We start from the raw sequence: 27,037 nt of genomic DNA, 5'->3' as shown, positions 1-27,037 counted from the left end.
ACCTGGTGCAGCCCAACACCCCCTCATCTGGGTGCTCTCTGCCCCCCGATGCTGGCAACGCTCTGTCACCTGCCAGCAAACCTGTGTCTGTCACCCCCTCCCTGGGGCCCTGATGATGGCAGCCTGCTCCCCCTTCCCCCAGCCCTGCATGGGGGACCTCTTGACCCCACATCTCAGGTCCATGTCACCCCCTAGCCTCGCCCCATCCCACGGGGCACAAACCTCCCCTGGACCCGGTGGCCAGGCAAAGAATCGGGCTCCAGATGGCAAATCAGTGTTTAATGCCCATGCGGGTGCAAGGGGCCCTGGGCAGTCGCATGTCCGGGAGCCGGGGGTGTGGGTGGGTAGGAGATGGTGGCTCAGGGCCCGGCCCCCTGGCACTCCCCCAGCAGGCGCAGCAGCAGCGCGTGCAGCCGCGGGCACAGGCGGGCGTAGCCGTGCCGGGTGAGGTGCAGGTAGTCGTACATGTCGTGGTGGCTGATGGCGCCGTCCGAGTGCACGAAGCCGGGGTCGGCGTCCAGGAAGCAGGCGTTGGGCAGCCGCGGCAGCCGGGCCTGCAGCAGCTCGTTCACCCGCCGGTTCCTCTCCCGCAGCGGGTTGGGGCCCTGGCCGCGGGGCAGCAGGCCCTGGGGGGAGACGTGGCGCTGTCAGGCCCCGTGGAGGGGCCCCATCCCCACCCCCACTGTGCCCCTACTCACCAGCACCACCACGCGTGCCTGCGGCTGCTGCTCCTGCAGGAGCCGGACAATGGCCTCGATGCCGCCGGCCACCTGCTCGGCCGTGTGCCCGTGGTTATTGGTGCCCACCCAGACGACCACGATCTGCAGGGAGGCCAGGCCTGAGCGGGGACATTCACCTGCCCAATATCAGCCCCCCCCATCCCATTCACCTGCCGACTGCCCCCCGTCAGCGCCACCCCCATCCCAGTCACCTGCCAACTGCCCCCCACATTCCAGCCACCTGCCCCCCGTCAGCGCCCCCAACATCCCATCCACCTGCCCAATATCAGCGCCCCCCATTCCATCCACCTGCCAACTGCCCCCGTCAGCGCCCCCCCACATCCCATCCACCTGCCAACTGCCCCCCGTCAGCGCCCCACGCCCCCCACACCCCATCCACCTGCCCAAGCTCAGCACCCCCCCATCCCATTAACCTGCCAACTGACCCCACATTCCTGCCACCTGCCCCCCGTCAGCACCCCCCACAACCCATCCACCTGCCAACTGTCCCCGTCAGCGCCCCACGCCCCCCACATCCCTGCCACCTGCCCAATATCAGCACCCCCCCCACATCCCATCCACCTGCCAACTGCCCCGTCAGCACCCCGCGCCCCCCACATCCCATCCACCTGCCCTATATCAGCACCCCCCCACATCCCATCCACCTGCCCCCCATCAGCACCCCCCACATCCCATCCTGCCACCTGCCCAATATCAGCGCCCCCCCACATCCCATCCAACTGCCCCCCGGTCAGCGCCCCGCGCCCCCCACATCCCATCCACCTGCCCCCCATCAGCACCCCCCACATCCCATCCTGCCACCTGCCCAATATCAGCGCCCCCCCACATCCCATCCAACTGCCCCCCGTCAGCGCCCCGCGCCCCCCACATCCCATCCACCTGCCAACTTCCCCCATCAGCGCCCCCCTCACATCCCATCCAACTGCCCCCCGTCAGTGGCCCCCGACCCCACATCCCATGCACCTGCCAACTGCCCCGTCACCGCCCCGCGCCCCCCACATCCCATTCACCTGCCAACTTCCCCCATCAGTGCCCCCCTCACATCCCATCGACCTGCCCCCCGTCAGGGCCCCCCCACATCCCATTCACCTCCCACCTGCACATCAGCGCCCCCCGCCCCTCACATCCCATCCACCTGCCCAATATCAGCACGCCCCCCCCATCCCATTCACCTGCCAACTGCCCCCGTCAGCACCCCCCACATCCCATCCACCTGCCAACTGCCTCCCGTCAGCACCCCCCCGCCCCCACATCCCATTCACCTGCCAACTGCCCCGTCAGCACCCCCCCACATCCCTGCCACCTGCCCGTCAGCGCCCCGCGCCCCCCACATCCCATTCACCTGCCAACTGCCCCCCGTCAGCGCCCCCCACATCCCATTCACCTGCCAGCTGCCCCCCGTCAGGGCCCCCCCACGTCCCATCCACCTGCCCCCCGTCAGCGGCCCCCGCCCTCCCATCCCATCCACCTGCCAACTGCCCCCCGTCAGCACCCCCCGCCCCCACATCCCATCCACCTGCCAACTGCCCCGTCAGCACGCCCCCACATCCCTGCCACCTGCCCGTCAGCGCCCCCCCCCCGCCCCCCACATCCCATTCACCTGCCCTGTCGGTGCCCCCTACCCCCCCCATTCGCCTTGGCCCCAGTGCCTCCCCTCCCCGGCACCGATCCCGCACCTTGGGCCAGATGTGCTGCATCTCGCCCTGCTGCAGCCGCCAGAGCACGTGCTGAGTCCCATCGCCCCCCAGGCCGAAGTTGAGCGCGTGCAGCGGGGAGAAGAGCTCACGCCAGATCTGGGGGGAGAGAGAGTCAGAGCTGGGGCCCTTGGGGGGCCCATGGTCCCTGTATGGCACCCCCAGCCTGCCAGGGCAAGCGGGGGGCTCACCTCAAACTGCTGGAGCAGCTGCACCAGGGCGTCCCCGATGAACACGACCTCAGGCTCCTTGTCCTTGCTGTCCGCGATGAAGCGATGGTGCTGGGGGGGCAGATGGGGTCAGGCAGGGCTGGGGGGCAGATGGGCCCCAGAGCCTGTGTCAGGCAGAGACTCTCCCTCGCAGGCTGAAAGGCCCAGTGCTGGGACGTGGCCCCTGTGGGGTGGGGCATGGGGCCAGCTCCATGGGGACCTCCTGCCACCAATGCAGCCCCTGTGGGGTGAGGCAGGGCATGGCCATGTGGCACTCCCCATGGGGCGGGGCGGGGGGTATCTGGGCAGGGTCCCTGTGGGGTGGGGCAGGGCATGGCCATGTGACACTCCCCATGGGGCAGGGCGGGGGGTGTCTGTGCAGGGTCCCTGTGGGGCGGGGCAGGGGGTGTCTGGGCAGGGTCCCTGTGGGGCGAGGCAGGGCATGGCCATGTGACACTCCCCATGGGGCAGGGCAGGGGATGTCTGGGCAGGGTCCCTGTGAGGTGGGGCGGAGGGTGTCTGTGCAGGGTCCCTGTGGGGCGGGGCGAGGGTGTCTGGGCAGGGTCCCTGTGGGGCGGGGCAGGGCATGGCCATGTGACACTCCCCATGGGGCAGGGCGGGGGGTGTCTGGGCAGGGTCCCTGTGGGGTGGGGCAGGGGGTGTCTGGGCAGGGTCCCTGTGGGGCGGGGCAGGGGGTGTCTGGGCAGGGTCATAGAATCACAGAATCTCAGGGTCGGCAGGGACCTCGGGAGGTTCTAGTCCAACCCCCTGCTCAAAGCAGGACCAAACCCAACGAAATCATCCCAGCTGGGGCTTTGTCAAGCGGGGCCTTAAAAACCTCGAAGGAAGGAGATTCCACCACCTCCCTAGGGAACCCATTCCAGTGCTTCACCACCCTCCTAGGGAAATAGTGTTTCCTAATATCCAACCTAGACCTTCCCTACTGCAACTTGAGACTCATAGACTCATAGACTCTAGGACTGGAAGGGACCTCGAGAGGTCATCGAGTCCAGTCCCCTGCCCTCATGGCAGGACCAAATACTTTCTAGACCATCCCTAATAGACATTTATCTAACCTACTCTTAAATATCTCCAGAGATGGAGATTCCACAACCTCCCTAGGCAATTTATTCCAGTGTTTAACCACCCTGACAGTTAGGAACTTTTTCCTAATGTCCAACCTTAACCTCCTTTGCTGCAGTTTAAGCCCATTGCTTCTTGTTCTATCACTGGAGGCTAAGGTGAACAAGTTTTCCCCCTCCTCCTGATGACACCCTTTTAGATACCTGAAAACTGCTATCATGTCCCCTCTCAGTCTTCTCTTTTCCAAACTAAACAAACCCAATTCCTTCAGCCTTCCTTCATAGGTCATGTTCTCAAGACCTTTCATCATTCTCGTTGCTCTTCTCTGGACCCTCTCCAATTTCTCCACATCTTTCTTGAAATGCGGTGCCCAGAACTGGACACAATACCCCAGTTGAGGCCTAACCAGCGCAGAGTAAAGCGGAAGACCATTGCTCCTTGTTCTGTCATCTGCCACCACTGAGAACAGTCTAGATCCGTCCTCTCTGGAACCCCCTTTCAGGTAGTTGAAAGCAGCTGTCAAATCCCCCCTCACTCTTCTCTTCTGCAGACTAAACAATCCCAGTTCCCTCAGCCTCTCCTCTAAGTCATGTGCCCCATCCCCCTCATCATTTCTGTTGCCCTCCGCTGGACTCTCACCAATTTTTCTACATCCTTGTAGTTTGGGGCACAAACCCGGACACAGTACTCCAGATAAGGCCTCACCCATGTTGAATAGAGGGGAATGATCACGTCCCTCGATCTGCTGGCAACGCCCCTACTTATACAGCCCAAAATGCCATTAGCCTTATTGCCAACAAGGGCACACTCTCAACTGATATCCAGCTTCTCATCCACTGTAACCCCTAGGTCCTTTCCTGCAGAACTGCAGCCTAGCCACTCGGTCCCTAGTCTGTAGCGCTGCAGGGGATTCTTCCGTCCTAAGTGCAGGACTCTGCACTTGTCCTTGTTGAACCTCATCAGGTTTCTTTTGGCCCAATCCTCTAATTTGTCTTGGTCCCTCTGTATCCTACCCCTGCCCTCCAGCGTATCAACCACTCCTCCCAGTTTAGTGTCATCTGCAAACTTGCTGAGGGTGCAGCCCACGCCATCCGCCAGATCATTAATGTCGCCATGGGGTGGGGCAAGGGGTATCCATGCAGCACCCCCCATGGGGCACGGGGTCCCCATAGGGCAGGGGGGCTCTGTGCAGGGTCCCTATGGGGCAGGGCAGGGGTCCCCCTAGGGCAGGGGGTGTCCATGAATGGTCCCGTGGAGCAGGGCGGGAGTGTCCATGTAGCAGGGCAGGGGGTCCCCGTGGGGCAGAGGGGTCTGTGCAGCACCCACCATGGGGCTGGGCAGGGCAGGGCAGGGCAGGTCAGGGGGTGTCCATGGGACGGGGTGTCCATGGGGCAAGGCAGGGGATGTCCGTGCAGGGTCCCCGTGGGGCAGGGCAAGTCAGGGGGTGTCCATGGGACAGGGAGTGTCTGTGCAGCACCCCCCACGGGGCAGGGCAGCAGGGTTCCTAGGGGGCAGGGGATGTCCATGCAGGGTCCCCGTGGGGCAGGGCAGGAGGGTTCCTGGGGGGCAGAGGATGTCCATGCAGGGTCCCTGTGGGGCGGGGTGGAGCAGGGGTGTCTGTGCAGCTCCCTCCATGGGGCAGGGGGTCCCCATGGGGATGTCCGTGCAGGGTCCCTGTGGGGGGGCAGGGCAGGGGGTCCCCGTGGGGGGGCAGGGCAGGAGGGTTCCTAGGGGGCAGGGGATGTCCATGCAGGGTCCCGGTGGGGCAGGGCAGGAGGGTTCCTGGGGGGCAGAGGATGTCTGTGCAGGGTCCCCGTGGGGCAGGGCAGGAGGGTTCCTGGGGGGCAGAGGATGTCCGTACAGGGTCCCCGTGGGGCAGGGCAGGAGGGTTCCTAGGGGGCAGAGGATGTCTGTGCAGGGTCCCCGTGGGGGGGCAGGGCAGGGCAGGGGGTCCCCGTGGGGATGTGTGTGCAGGGTCCCCGTGGGGGGACAGGGCAGGGGTTCCCCGGGGGGGGGCAGGGCAGGGGGTCCCCGTGGGGATGTGTGTGCAGGGTCCCCGTGGGGATGTGTGTGCAGGGTCCCCGTGGGGGGACAGGGCAGGGGGTCCCGGGGGGGGCAGGGCAGGGGGTCCCCGTGGGGATGTGTGTGCAGGGTCCCCGTGGGGGGACAGGGCAGGGGGTCCCGGGGGGGGCAGGGCAGGGGGTCCCCGTGGGGATGTGTGTGCAGGGTCCCCGTGGGGGGGCAGGGCAGGGGGTCCCCGTGGGGATGTGTGTGCAGGGTCCCCGTGGGGGGACAGGGCAGGGGGTCCCGTGGGGGGCAGGGCAGGGTCCCTGTGGGGATGTGTGTGCAAGGTCCCCGTGGGGGGCAGGGCAGGGTCCCTGTGGGGATGTGTGTGCAGGGTCCCCGGGGGGGCGGGGCAGGGGGTGCGGGGCGGGGGGTCCCCGAGGGGGCGGGGCGTGGCAGGGGGTCCCCAGGGGGGGCGGGGCGGGGGGGCCCCATGGGGGTGTGTGTGCAGGGTCCCCGGGGGGGGGACAGGGCTGGGTCCCCATGGGGGGGCAGGGCAGGGGGTCCCCATGGGGATGTGTGTGCAGGGTCCCCGTGGGGGGCAGGGCAGGGGGTCCCTGTGGGGGGGGCAGGGCAGGGGGCCCCGTGGGGATGTGTGTGCAGGGTCCCCGGGGGGGGCGGGGCAGGGGGTGCGGGGCGGGGGGGCCCCGGGGGGGGTGAGCAGGGTCCCCGGGGGGGCGGGGCGGGGGGGCCCCGGGGGGGGTGTGTGCAGGGTCCCCGTGGGGGGGCGGGGCAGGGGGTCCCCAGGGGGGGCGGGGGGCCCCGGGGGGAGCGGGGCAGGGGGTCCCCATGGGGGGGCGGGCGAGGCGGGGGGGCAGGGCAGGGGGTCCCCGGGGGATGTGTGTGCAGGGTCCCTGGGGGGGCAGGGCAGGGGGTCCCTGTGGGGGGGTGCGGGGCAGGGGGTCCCTGTGGGAGGAGCAGGGCGGGGGGGGCCCCATGGGGGTGTGTGTGCAGGGTCCCCGTGGGGGGGCAGGGCAGGGTCCCCGGGGGGGAGGGGGGCCCCATGGGGGGGGTGGGGCAGGGGGTCCCTGTGGGGGGGCAGGGCAGGGGGGCCCCATGGGGGTGTGTGTGCAGGGTCCCCGGGGGGGCGGGGCGGGGGGGGCCCCGGGGGTGTGTGTGTGCAGGGTCCCCGGGGGGGCGGGGCAGGGGGTGCGGGGCGGGGGGTCCCTGTGGGGGGGCGGGGCGGGGGGGCCCATGGGGGGTGTGTGTGCAGGGTCCCTGTGGGGGGGTGCGGGGCGGGGGGGCCCCATGGGGGTGTGTGTGCAGGGTCCCCGTGGGGGGGCAGGGCAGGGGGTCCCCGGGGGGGCAGGGCAGGGTCCCCGGGGGGGAGGGGGGGTGGGGCAGGGGGGCCCCGTGGGGGGGCAGGGCAGGGGGTCCCTGTGGGGGGGCGGGGCAGGGGGGCCCCATGGGGGTGTGTGTGCAGGGTCCCCGGGGGGGCGGGGCGGGGGGGCCCCGGGGGTGTGTGTGTGCAGGGTCCCCGGGGGGGCGGGGCAGGGGGTGCGGGGCGGGGGGTCCCTGTGGGGGTGCGGGGCGGGGGGGCCCCATGGGGGTGTGTGTGCAGGGTCCCCGTGGGGGTGCGGGGCGGGGGGGCCCCGGGGGGGGGTGAGCAGGGTCCCCGGGGGGGGCGGGGCGGGGGGGCCCCGGGGGGGGGTGTGTGCAGGGTCCCCGTGGGGGGGCGGGGCAGGAGGTCCCCGGGGGGGCGGGGGGCCCCGGGGGGAGCGGGGCAGGGGGTCCCCATGGGGGGGGCGGGCGAGGCGGGGGGGCAGGGCAGGGGGTCCCCGGGGGATGTGTGTGCAGGGTCCCTGGGGGGGCAGGGCAGGGGGTCCCGGTGGGGGGGTGCGGGGCAGGGGGTCCCTGTGGGAGGAGCAGGGCGGGGGGGCCCCATGGGGTGTGTGTGCAGGGTCCCCGTGGGGGGGCAGGGCAGGGGGTCCCCGGGGGGGCAGGGCAGGGTCCCCGGGGGGGAGGGGGGCCCCATGGGGGGGGTGGGGCAGGGGGTCCCTGTGGGGGGGCAGGGCAGGGGGGCCCCATGGGGGTGTGTGTGCAGGGTCCCCGGGGGGGCGGGGCGGGGGGGCCCCGGGGGTGTGTGTGTGCAGGGTCCCCGGGGGGGCGGGGCAGGGGGTGCGGGGCGGGGGGTCCCTGTGGGGGGGCGGGGCGGGGGGGCCCCTGGGGGATGTGTGTGCAGGGTCCCTGTGGGGGGGTGCGGGGCGGGGGGGCCCCATGGGGGTGTGTGTGCAGGGTCCCCGTGGGGGGGCAGGGCAGGGGGTCCCCGGGGGGGCAGGGCAGGGTCCCCGGGGGGGAGGGGGGCCCCATGGGGGGGGTGGGGCAGGGGGTCCCCGTGGGGGGGCAGGGCAGGGGGTCCCTGTGGGGGGGCGGGGCAGGGGGGCCCCATGGGGGTGTGTGTGCAGGGTCCCCGGGGGGGCGGGGCAGGGGGTCCCCGGGGGGGCGGGGCGGGGGGGCCCTGTGGGGGTGCGGGGCGGGGGGGCCCCATGGGGGTGTGTGTGCAGGGTCCCCGTGGGGGTGCGGGGCGGGGGTCCCGGGGGGGGGGGCCGCGCGGCGCTGACCCACCAGCGCCAGCCAGCGCCCATCCCCCTGCACATCGGCCAGCGGCCTGGGGGCGGCGGCCGGGTTCCTGTCCCCGTCGCTCATCGCTCTGGAGGCTCCTAGGAGGCAAAGCCAGCGAAGTGACCCCCCCGCTCTGATAATGGTTCTGCCCAGACCCCCATGGACCTGGGGGTGGGGGGGTTGGTCGCCTTATAACCTCCCGGCATGCGGGACAATGGTAGCGTCTACAGATAATACCATTCCCTGGGATAGGGGGATGGGTCCATTCTACCCATGCCCAAGGATAATGGTTGAATCCACTCAGCCCACCCACGGACGGTACCATTTTCAAGGTGGCTGAAATCAGACCCCCTTACATGGGATAATGGTCGGGTCCATCCCCCCAGATCCCATGCAGCGTGGGAGATACCATTCCTTTTGGAGGGGAGCTGATCGTTCCCCCCACCGGTGTATATTGACTGATCCTTACTCCTCAGGTTCATGCGGGGCAGGACCAAACTCAGTTCCCAAGCTAGCGTATGGGGAAGGGGGCTGAGCCCGCCCATAATACCCGCCATGAAGAATAATGGTTTGGTCCACCCCTTGAGGGTCCCCCGGAAGGGGGTTTATCCATCCCCCATAGAGACAATGGTTTGGTCCGCCCCTCGAGCCCCCCCATGTCGAATGGGTGAGACCATGGGGGGAGAGAGAGAGAGAGAGAGAAAGGGGGCTGGTTCCCCTTCTCCTACCCTCCTGTGGGTATAATGGTTACATCCACGCTGAGCTCCCCCCTATGCATGCGGGCGGTACCATTCCCCTGGGCCGGGGGGAGGCTCACCTAAGAGGCTGGCGGGGGACGGGAGCGAATGGTTCCGGAGCCGCCGCAGCCGCCAGCACGTTCACTCTGCGTCCGGGAGCAGCGGGCAGCCTGGGCGGAACCATGTGACAGGATGGCTTGGAGGAAGTGCAGCCCCCCAGCGCCGCGCGGAGATGGTATGAGCCAGTTCGGCTGTTCCGAGCACCCCCCTCCGCACCAGAGCCCGGCTGTTCCCAGCACCCCCCTACCCCTGAATGCAGCCTTTGTGTGACTCTGGCTGTTCTCATCACCCCCCCCCCGGAGTGGGGTGCTCTGGGGGGCCGGCACTGGGAGCCCCCAGTCCCCAAAGGGGATCCAGCCCTCAGCTCAGGGGAGCCATCCCTGCGGCCGGTGCAGGAGGAGCCGGGATCTCCCCTGGCGCTGGCTTTCTGCTGTCGGCCCGGGGGTCTCTGCCATGGGTCCCCTGGGCAGAGCTGCCAGGAGACGGACAAGGAGCGGCCGTCACGCGGGCTGGGCCCTGTGGCACGTGCGGAAATCGGAGCCGCGCTGGGGCTGCGAAGCGCTGGCAGGAGAACCAGCGCCGCAGTGAGAAGGGGCCTTTCCGACGGGACCTGGTTCGGGAGATGCCGTCTCTTGAACTCGGAGCCCAGATGAGCGAGCGCCAGGAGGCGTCTCAGCCTCACAAACCTGCTGCAGAGAAAAGCGCCTTCAGCAGCCGCCCGGGGCTGTGCTCATTCTTATCCCAAAGCAGCGCAGCTCGGGGCCCCTGCCACCTATGGAAAGCAGGCGCGGGGAATGGGCAGTCTGCACTGCCGGCCTGGCTCAGGATTTCTCACTCCTGGAGCCCGCAGGTCGCATGCACAGCCTGGAGCGGGGGATTCACTCACAGTAACCCCCGCGGGCAGTTATGCAGCAGCACTGATGGGATGTTAGGACTTGCTGTGGGGAGGGGAAGTGCTGGCAAGCGATGGGGGTCCTCAGAGCTCTGCGAGGCTCATAGAAAACGCAGGAGCTGTGAGGCTCGACAGGCAGTGCAGTTCCCGTCGGGTGTGCAAGGGGCCCTGCAGCGCCAAGCGTAGTACCCACAGTAAGCCCAGAGGCAGGGACGCTGGGCCTGGGCCCTCACTAGCTGGAAAGCTGCTGCAGACACTCCGGGGTCTCCGGGAGAGGAGCAGCAGCAGGGACAGACCTACCCTTCTCACCAGATTCTCAGAGTCACTCAGATTCTGGGGGCCTCTGTGTTTGGTGATGGCAGTGCAGCCCAGTGGCCGGGCCGGCCCTGCTCCCTGTCTGCCATGGGAATCACTGACCTCCCCGGACTGCTGTGTCGACTGCAACAAAACGTTGCCACTTCAGCCTGTTCAAATTCAAAAGCACTTTTTAGAGCTGGGGCTGCAGCTCACGGAAACTAGTAGCGCGACAGCCAGGCAAGCGCAAGGGGCTTAGGGCAGAGGCATTTACAGGCTCCCAGATCATATTGAAGCAAGCACCAGGCCAAGACAGGAAATACTCGGGTGGGAGGGAAGAGGGTCCCTTAACACCCTTGGCCTCTATTGAAACCCTTCACCTCAGGTCCTCAGCGCAGGCTGGTCCCTGGAGGTGGGCAGCCTCAGGCCCCTGGTGTCCCTTTGGAGAGTTGGCAGTTTTTCAAAGGGACGCTATTAAGGGCCCAAAAACAAGCTATTCCAATGGTTAGGAAAGATAGAAAATGTGGCAAAAGACCACCTTGGCTTAACCACAAGATCTTGTGTGACCTACAAATTAAAAAGGCGTCATATAAAAAATGGAAACTAGGTCAGATTACAAAGGACGAATATAGGCAAATAACACAGGAATGCAGAGGCAAGATTAGAAAGGCAAAGGCACAAAATGAGCTCAAACTAGCTATGGGAATAAAGGGAAACAAGAAGACTTTTTATCAATACATTAGAAGCAAGAGGAAGACCAAGGACAGGGTAGGCCCACTGCTCAGTGAGGAGGACGAAACAGTAACGGGAGACTTGGAAATGGCAGAGATGCTTAATGACTTCTTTGTTTCAGGTCTTCACTGAGCAGTCTGAAGGAATGTCTAGTATAGTGAATGCTTACGGGAAGAGGGTAGGTTTAGAAGATAAAATAAAAAAAGAGCAAGTAAAAAATCACTTAGAAAAGTTAGATGCCTGCAAGTCACCAGGGCCTGATGAAATGCATCCTAGAATACTCAAGGAGTTAATAGAGGAGGTATCTGAGCCTCTAGCTATTATCTTTGGGAAATCATGGGAGACGGGGGAGATTCCAGAAGACTGGAAGGGGGCAAATATAGTGCCCATCTATAAAAAGGGAAATAAAAACAACCCAGGAAACTACAGACCAGTTAGTTAAACTTCTGTGCCAGGGAAGATAATGGAGCAGATAATTAAAGAAATCATCTGCAAACACTTGGAAGGTGGTAAGGTGATAGGGAATAGCCAGCATGGATTTGTAAAGAACAAATCGTGTCAAACTAATCTGATAGCGTTCTTTGATAGGATAACGAGCCTTGTGGATAAGGGAGAAGCGGTGGATGTGATATACCTAGACTTTAGTAAGGCATTTGATACGGTCTCACATGATATTCTTATAGATAAACTAGGAAAGTACAATTTAGATGGGGCTACTATAAGGTGGGTGCATAACTGGCTGGATAATCGTACTCAGAGAGTAGTTATTAATGGCTCCCAATCCTGCTGGAAAGGTATAACAAGTGGGGTTCCGCAGGGGTCTGTTTTGGGACCGGCTCTGTTCAATATCTTCATCAACGATTTAGATGTTGGCATAGAAAGTACGCTTGTTAAGTTTGCAGATGATACCGAACTGGGAGGGATTGCAACTGCTTTGGAGGACAGGGTCAAAATTCAAAATGATCTGGACAAATTGGAGAAATGGTCTGAGGTAAACAGGATGAAGTTCAATAAAGATAAATGCAAAGTGCTCCACCTAGGAAGGAACAATCAGCTTCACACATACAGAATGGGAGGAGACTGTCTAGGAAGGAGTATGGCAGAAAGAGATCTAGGGGTCATAGTGGACCACAAGCTTAATATGAGTCAACAGTGTGATACTGTTGCAAAAAAAGCAAATGTGATTCTGGGATGCATTAACAGGTGTGTTGTAAACAAGACACGAGAAGTCATTCTTCCGCTTTACTCTGCGCTGGTTCGGCCTCAACTGGAGTATTGTGTCCAGTTCTGGGCACTGCATTTCAAGAAAGATGTGGAGAAACTGGAGAGGGTCCAGAGAAGAGCAACAAGAATGATTAAAGGTCTTGAGAACATGCCCTATGAAGGAAGGCTGAAGGAATTGGGTTTGTTTAGTTTGGAAAAGAGAAGACTGAGAGGGGACATGATAGCAGTTTTCAGGTATCTAAAAGGGTGTCATCAGGAGGAGGGGGAAAACTTGTTCACCTTAGCCTCCAGTGATAGAACAAGAAGCAATGGGCTTAAACTGCAGCAAGGGAGATTTAGGTTGGACATTAGGAAAAAGTTCCTAACTGTCAGGGTGGTTAAACACTGGAATAAATTGCCTAGGGAAGTTGTGGAATCTCCATCGCTGGAGATATTTAAGAGTAGGTTAGATAAATGTCTATCTGGGATGGTCTAGACAGTATTTGGTCCTGCCATGAGGGCAGGGGACTGGACTCGATGACCTCTCGAGGTCCCTTCCAGTCCTAGAGTCTATGAGTCTATGAGTCCCAAGGGCTGCAAATCTTTCTCACTCGCAGTAGCTGTAAAACCGGGAGCGCATCCTGCCCCTTGCCTTGCAGAGGGCAGGCTGGGTTAGACACCTCGCCCAGCTGATGTTACTGTTGTAATAAACTCACGGCGCAGCAGGTGGCAATGCAAAACCTGTGCCTCCCTGATCCCCGCTGCAGCTGTGACTGGCAACAGAGCACCAAGAAACCTCCACACCCCAGCAGCAGGTGCTGGCGATGAGACTCGCTCTGGCCAGCCAGGAGGAGATGGCTGAGCGTCTCGCCCGCCCTCCTGCGTCACACAGGCCAGGACTGCCCTGCATGGATCCCTGGTGGAGTAGAGCCAGGCCTGTCAAAAACACCCATGCAAAGTGTAAAATCGCCCCATTGTCTCCATTCTGCCCCCCAAGGAGCCAGCTCCCCTGGCCCTGCTGCTGCGGTCCCCGAGCCCTGCCCTGCCCCCTGGACCTTAGGTTCAGCTTGGCCTGGCGGGGGGGGGGGGGAGGTTTGCCCTGCCCTGCCCGTGGGGCTCACTCTTGCCCCTAGTGCAGCAGGCTGGAGTCTCCTGAACACCCTCTGCCCCGGGGGTCAGCCTGGCATAGGGCTCTTGCTTGGGACGTGCATGCTGCAGGGTTGGCCCCACTCAGGGGTCATGCTGCCCCAAGGGTCAGCCCTGCTTTGGGAGGGTCATGCTCCACCCTGTGGGTCTGTCACTTTCTCCCCATGCGGGTCAGTCCTGCGCAGGGGGGTCACAGTGCCCATGGGGTGGGTGGGGCTTGCTCGGGAGGGCTCACAGTGCCCCATGGGGTGGGTGGGTCAGGCTTGGGGGGGTCATAGTGCCCATGGGGTGAGTCATGCTTGGGAGTCACGCTGCCCCATGGAGTGGGTGGGGCATGCTTGGGGGGGTCACAGTGCCCATGGGGTGGGTGGGGCATGCTTGGGGGGGGTCATAGTGCCCATGGGGTGAGTCATGCTTGGGGGTCACGCTGCCCCATGAGGTGGGTGGGTCAGGCTTGGGGGGGTCACAGTGCCCATGGGGTGGGTGGGTCAGGCTTGGGGGTCACAGTGCCCCATAGGGTGGGTGGGGCATGCATCGGGGTCACACTCTGCCCAGTCCAGACCAGCCTAATCTGGATCCAGCCTGTCCGGCCCACGCCCTTCCCTAAGGGCTTGCTCCAGCAACAGGCCAGCCAATCAGGGTGTGGCTTCCAGACCCGCGTGACCAATCGCCTCGCGGCACGGGGGTGGGGACAGCCGTTTCCCCTTCAGTAGGGGAAGGGGAGGGGGCGGGAGCAGCGTGAGGCCCCCTTGGCGGTTGTTACACTGCACGTGGCGTGGCGGCAGCCTTTGCACGCGGCCCCGCCCCCGCCCCCGGAGTGCACGGAGTGACTGGCCGCTTCTAGAATCTTCCAACGGGCCCCGCTGTGGGGGAGGGGCAGACAGTGTCCCCCCCAATCACTGCTGCCCCCCCATGTCACATGGCACAGAGACCTGCCCCCACCCTGGCTGCCCCCCAGTGGTAACCTGCCTCCATATAGCCTGCTTCCCCCTTGCACAGAGACACAGCCCCCATTACCGCCCAGTGTAACCCCCCCGCTCACCCACCCCTGACTGCCCCCCAGTGTAACCCCTCCACATTCCCTGCTCCCCTTGGCACAGAGATGTCCCCCCAACCACCCGACTGCCCCCCAGTGTAACCTCTCCATGTACCCTGCTACCCCGGCACACAGACATCCCTCCTGACTGCCCCCCAGTGTAACCCCCAACATACCCTGCTCCCCCCAGCACAGAGATGTGCCTCCCATCCCCCCTGACTGCTCCCTGCCCCAGTGTAACTTCCCCTGCACAGAGACATCTCCCCTCACAGCCCCCCATCCTAATGTCCCCCTGGGCTGTTCACTCTTCACATAAAGCAGGCTGCAAATGCACAATGTCTGCAGTCACAATGCCTCTCACTGCCCCCTAAGTCACTGTGGGGCATGGAGAGGCCAAGTCACCCCACGGGCAGCACTCCTTGCTTCCTAAGCCCATTCATAGGTACAGGAGCCCTCCGAAAGGAAGCACCTGGGATTAAGGCTGGTACCCAGTATCTCCCACTCCCGGCAGCACGATGCCTCCCAGCGCCACACTGGGGCAGTGGGGTTGGTGGCAGGGGTGCACCTCCCACTGTCCAGCAGTCCCTTGGCAGTTAGCGATCAAATCTGGCTTAGCTGCTGACGTAACGGCCAGGCAGCAGTGGCTGGGCTTCAGTCAGACAGAACACCCAGAGAGGAACCCAAACCCTGCACCCACCCAGTGATGCTGAAATATCCAACTCTGCCCTATCCCAGTGTGGGAAGGAAGGCCAGAGGCAGCCACCTAAGGCCAGATATTTACAGGTATTTCAGTGCCTAAAGATACTGGTAGGAGCCTGATGGGATTTTCAAAAGCACCATATGTTTAAAAATTTGGCCTAATCCCTCCATCCGTGGATAGTAACGCTCACAACTAGTGACATTTCAGACTGGTTCACAATGTTTTATTGGCAACAAATAGCGGGACCCACTCATGGTGTGATACTCACGTCCGCTCATTCCCAAAAGAATAAACCTCACAAATTCCCTGGCAACTTGGACATGCCAGAAGGGGGATAAATCCTTCAATGCAGCTCGAAAGTGACTTTGAAATAAACATGCCGGTCTTTAAAACCAGCAGGAATTCATTTCAATCCCTGTTAATTTCAGGAGGAACTCAAACTACTCAATACGATATTGTTAAAAACCCATGGCCCTAACGCTATTAAAAATGCACTGCTTTAACATTCCCATGACAAACACAGCTGTGTGCCGTGTCTTCACTAGGACCAAGGTTTGTTCTTGACTCACGTTAGCTACCACACGGTAATGAACATGAGGTGAAATACTAGGCAAGACAAGACAGACCCTAGGCTCCCCCATCTTCTTACCTCAACCCACCACAGTGTGAAAACTCCAAACTGCAGTGCCTTGTCTTGACTGGGATTTTACCTTGTGCTAGCTGACTTGGGTTAAGGGCGCATCTCTCCTCCCAATTAAGATGTGCATGGAGAGTCCCCACACACCCTGCGCTGCAGCATGGCGCTGGCCTGGCTTTTAACGCTTCTACAAGGAAAGCAGGACAGGCAGTTTAAAAACCAACAAGTGGCTATTCCCCCAAGCCCCTTAAAAACAAACACCAGTGCGGAGGTGGGGTGAAATTCCCTCCCGCTCCCCATGATTATCCATCTTGATCCCCATGGCCTTCCTCCCAGTGCCGTTCTCCTAAAGGCAGGGCCTGCTCCACCTCTGGTCCCCAAGGAGCCGGGAACCAGATGAAGCTCAGCTGGCCGATGCTCAGTGTGGCGGATGGAGAGGCGCTGGGCTGGAGGAGCAGATGAGGTTGGGCAAGGCCCCCTGGATGGAGAAGCTGCGGGTTTGCTTGGGGACGAGGAAGCCAGTCCCTGCTGTGGCGGGATCTAAACAAAACACACGAGTTAGCGTTATGTTCCAGGACCCGATCCCTGCACTCCCTCCCCCTTCCACTGTTCAAATCCCAGGCTGGCCAAGCAGGCCAAGCTCTTCCCCCAAGACAGGCCGGTGACTCTCCTCTGGTGTTGCCCAGAGACGAGGTCTGGCCCATGCTGTTGGGATTTCAGCGGCTGCACCTCCCAGCACAGGAGGCAAGCTGATACTGAGCAAGCCACAGTGCGTCCCCCTGACTTGGGGCATGAATCTGGCCACTCGCTACCTGGCCCGTCACATGGGCAGGTCTGTTTTGTACTGGAGGACTGAGGGTACGTCTACACTGCGCACTAAGCTGATTCAGATTTGAGCCCAAGCCCCCATTCCGTCCACACACATCAGTCTGACCTGGGTCAGTGAATACTCAGGACGCAGGTCCTAGGACCCTGCTGGGGGCGTGTATCAGAGACTGAGTCCCACTGGGACTCAGGTCATTTTGTAATATGGGCAGCTCAAGCCACAGACCCGTGTCAGAAGGCCTGTGTAGCGTAGTATGGACGCATTAGCATGGCTGTGAGGGAACCCAGGTCCAGCAGTCGTAAACTCAGATTTACAGTGCAGTGTGGTGGCTAGAACATGGCTTGGAAACACCAGTTCCACTAGCCGGGGACCCACAGACTCAGGGTTACAGTGCAGGGTGGTCGCTAGAGCACAGCTCTGAACCACTGAGTCCGCTAGCTGGGGTCCCACTGACCCAGGGGTGACGCTCTGCACTCCCTATTCATCACAGTGGTATGATTATATGATTATGACATAGTTATACTGCATCTTGGACAAAATATGGCCTGTGAGGTGTCTATGGAAAAGTGAAGGTTTGCTGAATAGATTATCCTTGTTGTATAAATGTATCATTTTTGTATCTGGGGTTATGAATATTGACTTTGTAGGTGCTTGCACCTGGGCAACACCCAAACGCTCGTTGCTTTCAGGCTAGCCAGCACACCATGCATGGTCATGGAAAAGGCTTATCCTCACCTGGGGAGGCTTCAGTCAGCCCATGGATAATGGCTGCAATGACTCAGCGAAGTATGCAAGGCCATGTGACTTGATCACATGATACTGAACTCCATTTTGGTACCTGTATTTTTGCACAAACTGGACTGGGACTTGGCTTGGAACAAAGGGGTTCCCGCCATATGGAAGAAGCTATGAAAGAGGGACGTGACATCACCAATGGGCCTCATTCCCCACGCAAGAGAATGCCTGGAAACACCTGAGGATAGGGTTGCCAACTTTCTAGTTGAACAAAACCGAACAGCCTAGCCCTGCCCCTTCCCCGAGGCCCCTCCCCCTGCTCACTACATTCCCCTTCCCTCAGTGGCTCGCTCTCCCTCAGCCTCACTCACTTTCACTGGGCTGTGGCAGGGGGTTGGGGTTCAGGAGGGGCTGGGGGTGCAGGCTATGGGGTGGGGCTGGGGCTGGGCGGTTTGGGGTGCAGGAAGATGCTCTGGCTTTGGGGGGGTGCTCAGGGCTGGGGGCTGGGGCTTGGGACTGGGGCATGGGCTTACCTTGGGCGGCTCCCAGTCAGCAGCGCTGCGGGGGAGCTAAGGCAGGCTGCCTGTCTGTCCTGGCACCACGCTGTGCGTGCCCCAGAAGCAGCCAGCAGGTCCAGGTCCAAGGTGGGGGGAGGGTTGGGAGGCTCCATGCACCACTCTCGCCCACAGGCACTGCTCCCCTGAGCTCCCATAGGCTGGGAACCGGCCAATGGGAGTGTGGAGCCGGTGTTTGGGGCAGGGGCAGCATGTGAAGCCCTGTGGCCCCCCCGCATAGGAGCCAGACCTGGGGGCTAATTCCAGGGCGCAGCGCGATGCCAGCCATGACAGGTAGGGACTAGCCTGCCTTAGTACCACCGACTGGACTTTTAATTTAACAGCCCGGTCGGCTGTGCTGACCAGAGCCGCCAGGGTCTCTTTTCACGTGGGTGTTTGCTCGAAAACCAGACACCTGGTCACCCTACCCGAGGAACAAAGACTGAACTGGGGAAGTGCTGGTCCCAGGCCAGAAAGAAGGAAGCCTGCCTGTGTAGGAAACCTTGGTGAACTTTTATACTATTTGACAGGGTGAGATGCTGCTTAATTCAAATCCTATCTAGTACATTAGGCTTATATTACGTTTTTGTTCATTTGCTCAGTAATAACTTTGATCTGTTTGCTATCACTTCTAATCCCTTAAAATCTGCCTTTCTGAAGTTACTCAATCTGTTTGATATTTTACCTAAGACAGTGGTTCGAGTGAAGTGCTTGGGGTGAAAGCTCAGCTCAGGAACAAGAGCTGGTGCATGTCCACTTGCCTTTGTAGAAGTGGTGGACTGGGTAATAAGTTCCCACTGGTCAGGCTTTGGACCAGGGCTGCCGAGGACAGCGCCGGGATCTAGGCTGGGGAGCTGGGGGTATTTTGGCTGGAGCATCTCTAGTGTTGGTTCATGTAGTGGCTGGCCAGAGCATTGATGATCGTGGCTGGGTGTGGCCCCGCCTGTGGATGTCTGTGTGAGGGTCAGCTTGGAGGGCTTTGCTGCTTGTCAAAGGTCAGTGTGAAAGGGAACCCAGCCTGGTAAAACAGAGAGCTCAGCAATCTCCCAGTTCCAGGTTGCACCCTGTTGGGGGCGGGGTGTGTCACACCGGGTTTACAGTGCAGTTTGGTCGCGAGAGCATGGCTTGGAAACACCAAGTCCACTAGCCGGGATCCCACAGACCCGGGTTTATGAGGCAGTGTGGACATGCCCTGAGTGGTTCATGGAAATGGGATACAGGCACCTGTTCCCACCAGTCCCAGGGGAGAAGGCTGGCTGATTGCAGGGGGCCAGGAAATGGGATATGCAGCTTGTCCCTTTCAGGGGGTGCTGGCTCTAATCCAGACTCCGGTCTAGGGTTGCCAACTTTCTAATCGCATAAAACCAAACAACTTAGCCCCACCCCTTCCCCAAGGCCACTCCCCCTGTCCCACCCCTTCCCCGAGGCTCTGCCCCCTACTCACAACATTCTCCCTCCCTCAGTGGCTTGCTCTCCCCCACCCTCACTCACTTTCACTGGGCTGGGGCAGGGGTTGGGGTGTGGGAGGGGGTGATAGCTCTGGTGTGGGGCTGGGGATGAGGGGTTTGCAGTGCAGAAGGGGGCTCCAAGCTGGTGGGTGGGGCAGAGGAGTTCAGGCTGTGGGAGGGGCTCTAGGCTGGGGCAGTAGGTTGGGGGGGTAAGGGCTCCATCTGGGGGTGGGACCAGGGATGAGGGATTTTGGATGCAGGAGGGGGCTCCAGGCTGGGGGGTAGGGTAGAGGAGTTCAGGGAGGGAGCTCTGGGCTGGGGCAGGCGGTTGGGTGCAGGGGGTGAGGGCTCTATCTAGAAGTGCAGGATCTGGTGTGGGGCCAAGGAGGAGGAACTTGGGGTGCAGGAGGGGGCTCTGGGTTTGAGGGGAGCTCAGGCTGGGGCAAGGGGTTGGGCCTTGGAGTTGGGGCACAGGCTTATCTCTGGCAGCTCCTGGTCAATGGCGCAGGGCGGGTAAGGCAGGCTTGCTGCCTGTGCTGATTCTGCACTGCGCCCCAAAAGCGTCCAGCAGGTCCAAATCCTAGGCAGAAGCATGGCAGGTGTCTCTGTGCGCTGCTCTCACCCACAGGCACTGCCCCTGCAGCTCCCATTGGCCACAGTTCCTAGCCAATGGGAGTGCAGAGCCGGTGCTCGGGATGGGGGCAGTGCATGGAGCCCCATGGGCCCTCCACCTAGGAGCCGGACCTGCTGGCCTCTTCCAGGGTGCAGCGCAGAGTCTGGACTGGTAGGGACTAGCCTGCCTTGGCTCCGCAGCACCGCTGACCGGACTTTTAACGGTGCTGACTGGAGCCACCAGGGTCCCTTTTTTAACTGGGTGTTCCGGTCGAAAACTGGACACTTGGTTACCCTACTCCGGGCAGGGGGACTGGCTAGTTCAGGGGGTGGGCAATAGGACATGGAGCTTTGTCCCTTTAGGGGGCACCAGTTTCAGTGCTGTCCTGGTGGGCTCAGGAGCGAACGCTGTTCTGATCGTACAGCCGTTCAGTGGCCTGAGTGGGAGCTGAGTGTGCTTGGTCTCTGTGCCTGAGCAGGCCAGACCCCTGGCGGGAAGGGTCAGTAATCGGACATATGCCCTCAGTGATGGGAGCAGCCGAGTGGCTCACACTGTACCTGCCAGGCCCCAGGTCCCAGGTGCCCTGCTTCTGCTGCTCTCCTCTGCCACCTGCCCCTTGCTGCCACTGCCGCTCCCCTGGCTCGCAGGGCCCTGCTGACACTTGAACCTTGGGGCAAGCACAGTGTCTGGGAGGGGCTGGTGGGTAATGAGGTTTGGGCTGGGAGTCAGTAAGGACAGCCTGGGGAGCGTGTGCACTTCCACCATGACAGGGGGGCTTTGCGTGGGCAGCGTGGAGATGGGCATTTCTGCAGGAGGGGCACACAAGGGCAGGGACCGAGGACTGCTGAGAGCAGAGGCAGTGCAAGGTGGATCCGGGGCGGACGCAGCTGTCTCTGGAATCCCACCGGGATCCGCAGCCTGTGCCTCGCAGAGGGTCTGTGCAGTGGATCCCATGGAGTCAGAAGGGGCAGGATGGGGGGCATCATAGTTAGGAATCTCCCGGGGGCTGGAACCAGGTTTGAAGACCTGGATGTTGGAAACCATCAGGGTTGTGGCTCCCTGTGGTGCTGTCGAGACCAGGCGGAAGTTCTTGCATGGCTGAGGAAGAGTGCTGCAGTGCAGCAAACCGGGGAGCACACATCCCAAGCCCTGCTGCCCACCAGCGCCAGCCCGCTCTGCTGGCAAAGCCTTGTCCCCAGGGGCCTTCAGGACCTGCTGCTGGGTGGGATCAGATGCCCCCATGTTACCAGGGTCTCCAGGGTAAGGGGTGAAAGCAGGAAAGGCCAGCAAGGGGGGTGCAGTGCCAGTGAGGGGCAGAAAGTCTGGCATGGCAGCAGAGGGGGCCAGCTGGGTGGAATTTCTCAGCACCATCAAGGCCTCGGCAGCCTCCTTCTGCAGCTGCTCTTCAGAGACGGGAGAGAAGACAAGCCCTCTGGTGCACCTGAGCGGGAGGTGAGCCGAGGAGAAAGGAGGCTGAAAGAGAGCGAAGAGACGATTCCCACATCAGGAGAAGGACAGGCACGCGGATCCAGCTGAGATCAGCACAGAACCACAGGCTGAGGCCAGGTCATACACACCCCAGCCCAATATATCCCCCCATTACACAACTGCTGAGGGTGGAGCTGGCTGGCTGGGATATGGGACCCTGGCTGGTTCTTGGGAAATGAGCCATGGGGCCTTTCCCCTATAGGAGGCTGCAGTTCCAATCCAGCCCCAGGTTGGCGCTGAATGAAAGATGCCCAGTCATCTCTATCTCTGTTCTGGTCACTGTGCTGGGGCTGGAGCTCCACAACACGTTCCTGTGCAGCGGATTCATGCTCCACAGGGACCGGCTGAGGCCCTGGGGAGCCAGGGACACATACTGGAAAGGAAGAAGAGAGCCAGCTGAGTCTAGGATGGATGCCTGAGCTTAACAACCATCCCCAACACCTGGAGCAGCAAGGGAGCATGTGTCAACATCACGGGGGACACAAAGGGGGGTCTCTCGACTGCCATATCTCAGCCCTCTGAGGAGGACAGATCTCAGAGCTACGCACCTGGGCTCCTGGCAGTGTCGACTCCAAGTGGCTGCTCAAATCCATGTTCCCATCCAAGGGACTCAGCGCCAGGCGGCTGGAACAGGCAAGAGACAGTGCATCAGAAAACGTTGTGCTTGGCAGCTCATCTCTCACTCTGTCTGCTGAACCAAAAGCCACTGGCTGGGGAGAGTCATTTCAGTGTCTGTTTATGGCCCATCTCCCATGCCCTGGCTTTCCCATGACATTTACAAATAAACTGTCATGGTGGGAGACACCAGACGGCTCTGGCTGGGAAGCGTATACACAGAGTCTTATAGGTTATTTTTTTCTTAATGTGTGAGCAAGTTTTCAGCCTTTGGAGAAATATTGTGGGGTTAGTTTTGTCTGTGCAGCTGTCAATGACAAGCTGTGTTCCAGGACTGGGTGCACACCATGCAAAGAAAAGATGCTACCCATAGAGAATACTCAGACTCCATGTCACTGATTTCTCCTCCACAAGGAAGGTGACCTGCAAAGCCCCAGGATTTCGCTCCTGCTAGTCCGAGGGGTAATGCTGATGTTGGCAATGAGACGCCAGTGCTGAAAGAAGGGGAAAGAGCACTCTATGGAAATCTTTCCAGATAGAGCCACATTAACCTCTGACCCTTTAAGAGATGGTTCCAGGCAAGGTGACCAGATGTCCCGATTTTAAAGGGAAAGTCCCAATTTTGGGGTCTTTTTCTTATATAGTGTCCTACTACCCCCCACCCCCGTCCTGATTTTTCACACTTGCTGTCTGGGCACCCTAGTTCCAGGCATGTGTGACACCCTTAGCTCACTTCCCCGGGTAGAGAAAATTAGCAAAGTCACATGATGACGGGCAGGTCATGTGGCTAGATCAGGCCTCTGACAGAAGCCTGTGGAGAAAGAGAAGGGAGGCTCTAGAGCAGCGGTTTTCAAACTTTTTTTCTGGTGACCCAGTTGAAGAAAATTGTTGATGCCCATGACCCAACGGAGCTGCTCTCAGTCAATGGGAGTGCCGAGCCGATGCTCGGGCTGAGGGCAGCGCGCAGAACCTGTGGCCCCCCTGCCTAGGAGCAGGACCCGCTGCTGGCCGCTTATGAGGCACAGCGCGGTGTCAGAACAAGTAAGGACTAGCCTACCTTGGCCAGGCAGCACCGCCGATGGGACTTTTAACAGCCTGGTGGGCAGTGCTGACTAGAGCTGCCGCGACCCAGTGCCTTAACATTCCGCGACCCAGTACTGGGTCACGACCCACCGTTTGAAAACCACTGCTCTGGAGAGCCTTGGGGTGGGAGCCCAGGGGAGGGAGGACAGACGCTCAGGAAGGAGTGCTGTGCCCAGCTTGAGACCGGGCGGCGAAGACTTTTAGAGCTTGTCTACACTAGCATGTTTTGTCAAAACAGCAATAGTGTATACACTGCAATGGGCCTTTTGTAAAAAAAAAACCCACCCAGTTTTGGCAACAAAAAACTTCCATCCCTGCAAGAGACTTTTGTCTTTTCTTCTCCCTTTGTTGTCGACAAACAGCCAGTGTAGATACCACGCCTTTTTTTTCTGATTTTATTGGCCTCTGGAAAGTGTCCCACAATTCCCACGCTGCCACTCTGGTCAGCAGTGTGAACTCCGCTGCCCTGAAGCCACCCTGCTCCTCCCCCTTGCAAGCCCCAGGAATTTTAAATCTCATTTCCTTCTTGCTGGCTTCCCAGGTGAGCATGGCTGGCTACCGCACCAAATGGGCGCCTGCTTGGACCACTGCTGAGCTGTTGGATCTGATCAGTATATGGGGAAAGGAGTCTGTTCAGTCGCAGCTGTGAGTGACCCATAGGAATCAGGACACATATGGGGAAATTTCTTGAGTCCTGTGTGAAAAGGGCTCTGATTGGGACATGCAGCAGTGCAGAATGAAGATAAAGGAGCTGAGGCAGGTGTACCATAAGGCGTGGCAGGCAAACCATCGCTTCGGTGGTGCACCTAAGACCTGCTGCTTCTATAACGAACTGAACGCTATCCGCAGGGGTGACCCCACCTCCATCGCCGATTGCCCCATGGATACTTCGGAGGCAGCAGAAAGAGGGGGTAACCCAGAGGCTGAAATTCTGGATGAAGAAGTCGAGCTATAAGAGGATGTGGAGCTCCCAGCAGGGTCGCCCAGTGGGGCAGGCAGCCAGGAACTTTTCTCCATTCCAGAAGTGCTCTGTGGGGAGCAGGAAGCAGACAAGACGCCAGGTAGGTTGCTGTGGCTTGTGTAGGGAATCGAAAAGTGGGAGGCAGGTAGCGTTTTCTGTGAGCTGAACATCGCCCTGTGTAGCTAATCTGCATGGCTAAGCAGGGTGTCGATGGACATCCAGAGCTGCAGGGAATCCTCCAGAGAGAGGCTCTGGAAAGTTTCCAAGAGGTACTTGTTAATCCTCTGCCGCAGATTCCAAGGGACTGCAGCCTTGTTAGTTTCCCCGTTGTAGGAAACTGTACCATGACATTTAGCAATCACTGGAGCTGGGACCAAAGCAGCACATAGCTGAGCTGCATAGCCAGAAGCATTCAGCAGCTGTGCCCTGGTTTCTCTGGTCACCTGCAGCAGCGAGATGTCAGGCAGCAAGTTGGCCGCATGTGAAAAAGTGTGGGATAATTTTAGAATGAGTTCCCTGCAAAGTTGCCCTGCAAGCCATGACTGTTTTGTCCATATGCACAACCACCTTCCCCCCACTCCCAACACTCCCTACGACTGGGGTGCTCGTGGAGCGGTGTGCCTGCCTAGAGTCAGTGAGAAAGTGATAGCTACTAGTTGCAAAAGACCCTTGCTACTGAAATCTTTAAATCGTTTGCTGGAATGTAACAGTCCCTCTTCTGTGAATTGTCCACAGCAGCTGAGACCTTGAGGAATGCACCACGCACTGCTGCCGACTGGCTTTGGAAGATAAGGAAGAAGACGAGATGCAGCAAAGAAGACAGGTTCAGGGAGGTGCTGCAGCGCGATGAGAGACAGACCAGGGACAGAATAAAGAATGCAGTATTTGCTAGGCACATGGCAGAGCGGATGATAAAAGTTATGGAGGATCAGACAGAGATTCTCAAGTCGTTGATACAGCTGCAGACTGAGCAGAGCAGATCCGTGGTTGACCTCCACTGCAGCACATGCACATGCACAATTCTTTGCCAACCACACCCACCTCTATGCTCACACATTGCTTTTCACTTCACAGCAGTCCTGAGTTTCCCTATCACTCCACCCCCTCTTACAGCTTGGACAATGATAGCTGTAGCTACACATAGTTATGAGGTTTTACCCTTTTTAACAATCAACAAAGGCCAAGGTATTTAATGGTACAGTGTTTTTATTCTGTGTTCTACAAAAGCGTATAGCAATCAATTCACTCTCGGGAACAGGATTCTAAATCATTTTGTTGCATAGATCTTGGGCCCAAAAATTGTACATAGATGTACCAGGGAAGTAACTCCAAAGCAGACATGTGTTAGTGCCCCTTGTTGTCCAAGTGGTTCCTCAGAGCCTTTCTGATGTTAATAGCAGCCCCCTGGGCTTCTCTGACAGCCCTAGCATCTGGCTGTTCAAACTGTGCAGCCAAGCATTCTGCCTCAGTGCTCCACACCTGAGCAAACATTTCACCCTTAGATTCACACAGATTATGCAAAGTGCAGCATGCGGCTATGACCGCGGGAATATTATCCTCGGTAAGGTCTAGCCTGCCATTGAGACACCTCCAGCAAGCTTTCCAACGGCCAAAGGCACATTCGACTACCATGCGGCACCTGGCTAGCCTGTTATTAAAACACTCCTTGCTGCTGTCCAGGTGCCCTGTGTAAGGTTTCATGAGCCAGGGCTGTAAGGGGTAAGCCGGGTCTCCCAGGATTACTATGGGCATTTCCACATCCCACACTGTGATCTTGTGGTCTGGAAAGAAATTCCCCGACTGCAGCTTTCTGTACAGGCCATTGTTCCTGAAGATGCATGTGTCATGCACCTTTCCAGACCAGCCTGCATTGATGTCTGTGAAACATACCCATTGATCCACAAGCGCCTGCAACATCATGGAGAAGTATCCCTTCCTATTGATGTACACAGAGGCAAGGTGGTCTGTGCTTCTCCGCCACAGTTAGGGAAGCCCATCTCTGCAAAGCCAGCCACTACTTCATGCACATTTTCCAGAGTCACGGTCCTCCGCAGCAGGATGCAGTGTATTGCCCTGCACACTTGGAGTAATACAGCCCCAACAGTGGACTTCCCCACTTCAAATTGATTTGCAACTGACCGGTAGCCGTCTGGATTCGCCAACTTCCATACAGCAATTGCAACACGCTTCTCTACCAAAAGGGCAGCTCTCAATCTGGTGTCCTTGCACCGCAGGTCGGGGCCAGCTAAGCACATAGCTCCAGGAAGGTTGTTTTACGCATCCAAACGTTCTGTACCCACTGGTCTTCATCCCACACCTGCATGACAATACAGTCCCACCAATCAGTGCTTGTTTCCCTAGCCCAAAAGCAACAGCCTACCATATGCAGCTGCTCTGTGAATGCCAAAAGCCCTGATCAGTTGCTGCCGTCCATATCACACTCGGGTGCCTACGATTCACCCTCTGTCAGTAACTTTGCGAGTAACTCTACTGCCACGCACAATGTCTTCATGACAGTTAATAACACATAGAAGAGAAGTGCGGGATCCATCCTCTCTCACTGCAGATGCTGGCGCACACTACAAAGACTGACAGTTGGAAAAACAGTGCAAAAGGAAGCCAGAAGCCACTGGAGGGCTGGGACACAAAGCAGTGCATGACGGGACATTTTGCATGTCCCAGGATGCGCCGTGCTCTGTTTCCGCCTTCCCACAACACCTAGTGACAGATGGTGTTGCCAGGCACTGTGGGATACATACCCACAGTGCATTGCTCACACTGTCAATAATGGTGCCCTGAATGTGGACATGATCTGTCGATAGAGGGAGCAAATGTAATCTTGCTTTGGCGACTTTGCTTTTGTCGATTTTTTCATGTCGATATTAGTTTCATCGACAAAACTTACCTGTGTAGACAAGTCCTTAT

General features: G+C 59.9%; 2 protein-coding genes and 1 long non-coding RNA gene across 5 annotated transcripts; 1 reads left to right on the top strand and 2 right to left on the bottom strand.

Annotated features, from left to right (window-relative positions):
* Window positions 1-258: 258 nt before the first annotated feature.
* PAFAH1B3 (platelet activating factor acetylhydrolase 1b catalytic subunit 3) lies at window positions 259-9,264 on the bottom strand. Its single transcript, XM_030543123.1, has 6 exons — window positions 9,170-9,264; window positions 8,356-8,450; window positions 2,626-2,715; window positions 2,417-2,533; window positions 699-821; window positions 259-626 (listed from the first exon to the last, which is right to left on the bottom strand). The coding sequence occupies exons 2-6, from the start codon at window positions 8,434-8,436 to the stop codon at window positions 360-362; spliced, it is 678 nt and encodes a 225-aa protein (XP_030398983.1). The 5' UTR covers window positions 8,437-8,450; window positions 9,170-9,264; the 3' UTR covers window positions 259-359.
* On the top strand, window positions 9,242-26,009 carry LOC115640380. Its single transcript, XR_003997878.1, has 3 exons — window positions 9,242-9,324; window positions 23,693-24,212; window positions 24,848-26,009. It is a non-coding gene; the product is annotated as an uncharacterized LOC115640380 (long non-coding RNA).
* LOC115640377 (proline-rich protein 36-like) lies at window positions 20,243-26,571 on the bottom strand. Of its 3 annotated transcripts, none has more exons than XM_030543120.1 (3): window positions 26,493-26,571; window positions 22,002-22,077; window positions 20,243-21,438 (listed from the first exon to the last, which is right to left on the bottom strand). In XM_030543120.1, exons 2-3 carry the CDS (start codon window positions 22,044-22,046, stop codon window positions 20,512-20,514), a joined length of 972 nt encoding a protein of 323 aa, XP_030398980.1. In that variant the 5' UTR covers window positions 22,047-22,077; window positions 26,493-26,571; the 3' UTR covers window positions 20,243-20,511. The 3 variants fall into 3 exon arrangements, with proteins under 3 accessions (XP_030398980.1, XP_030398978.1, XP_030398979.1); XM_030543118.1 differs by lacking the exon at window positions 26,493-26,571 and adding an exon at window positions 26,252-26,385; XM_030543119.1 differs by lacking the exon at window positions 26,493-26,571 and adding an exon at window positions 26,003-26,079.
* Window positions 26,572-27,037: the final 466 nt, after the last annotated feature.

Source organism: Gopherus evgoodei, unplaced genomic scaffold (assembly GCF_007399415.2).
Source record: "Gopherus evgoodei ecotype Sinaloan lineage unplaced genomic scaffold, rGopEvg1_v1.p scaffold_31_arrow_ctg1, whole genome shotgun sequence".
NCBI classification, from domain to species: domain Eukaryota; kingdom Metazoa; phylum Chordata; order Testudines; family Testudinidae; genus Gopherus; species Gopherus evgoodei.
The sequence above is the reverse complement of the archived record's forward strand: the minus strand, read 5'-3'. Positions and strand labels throughout refer to the sequence as shown.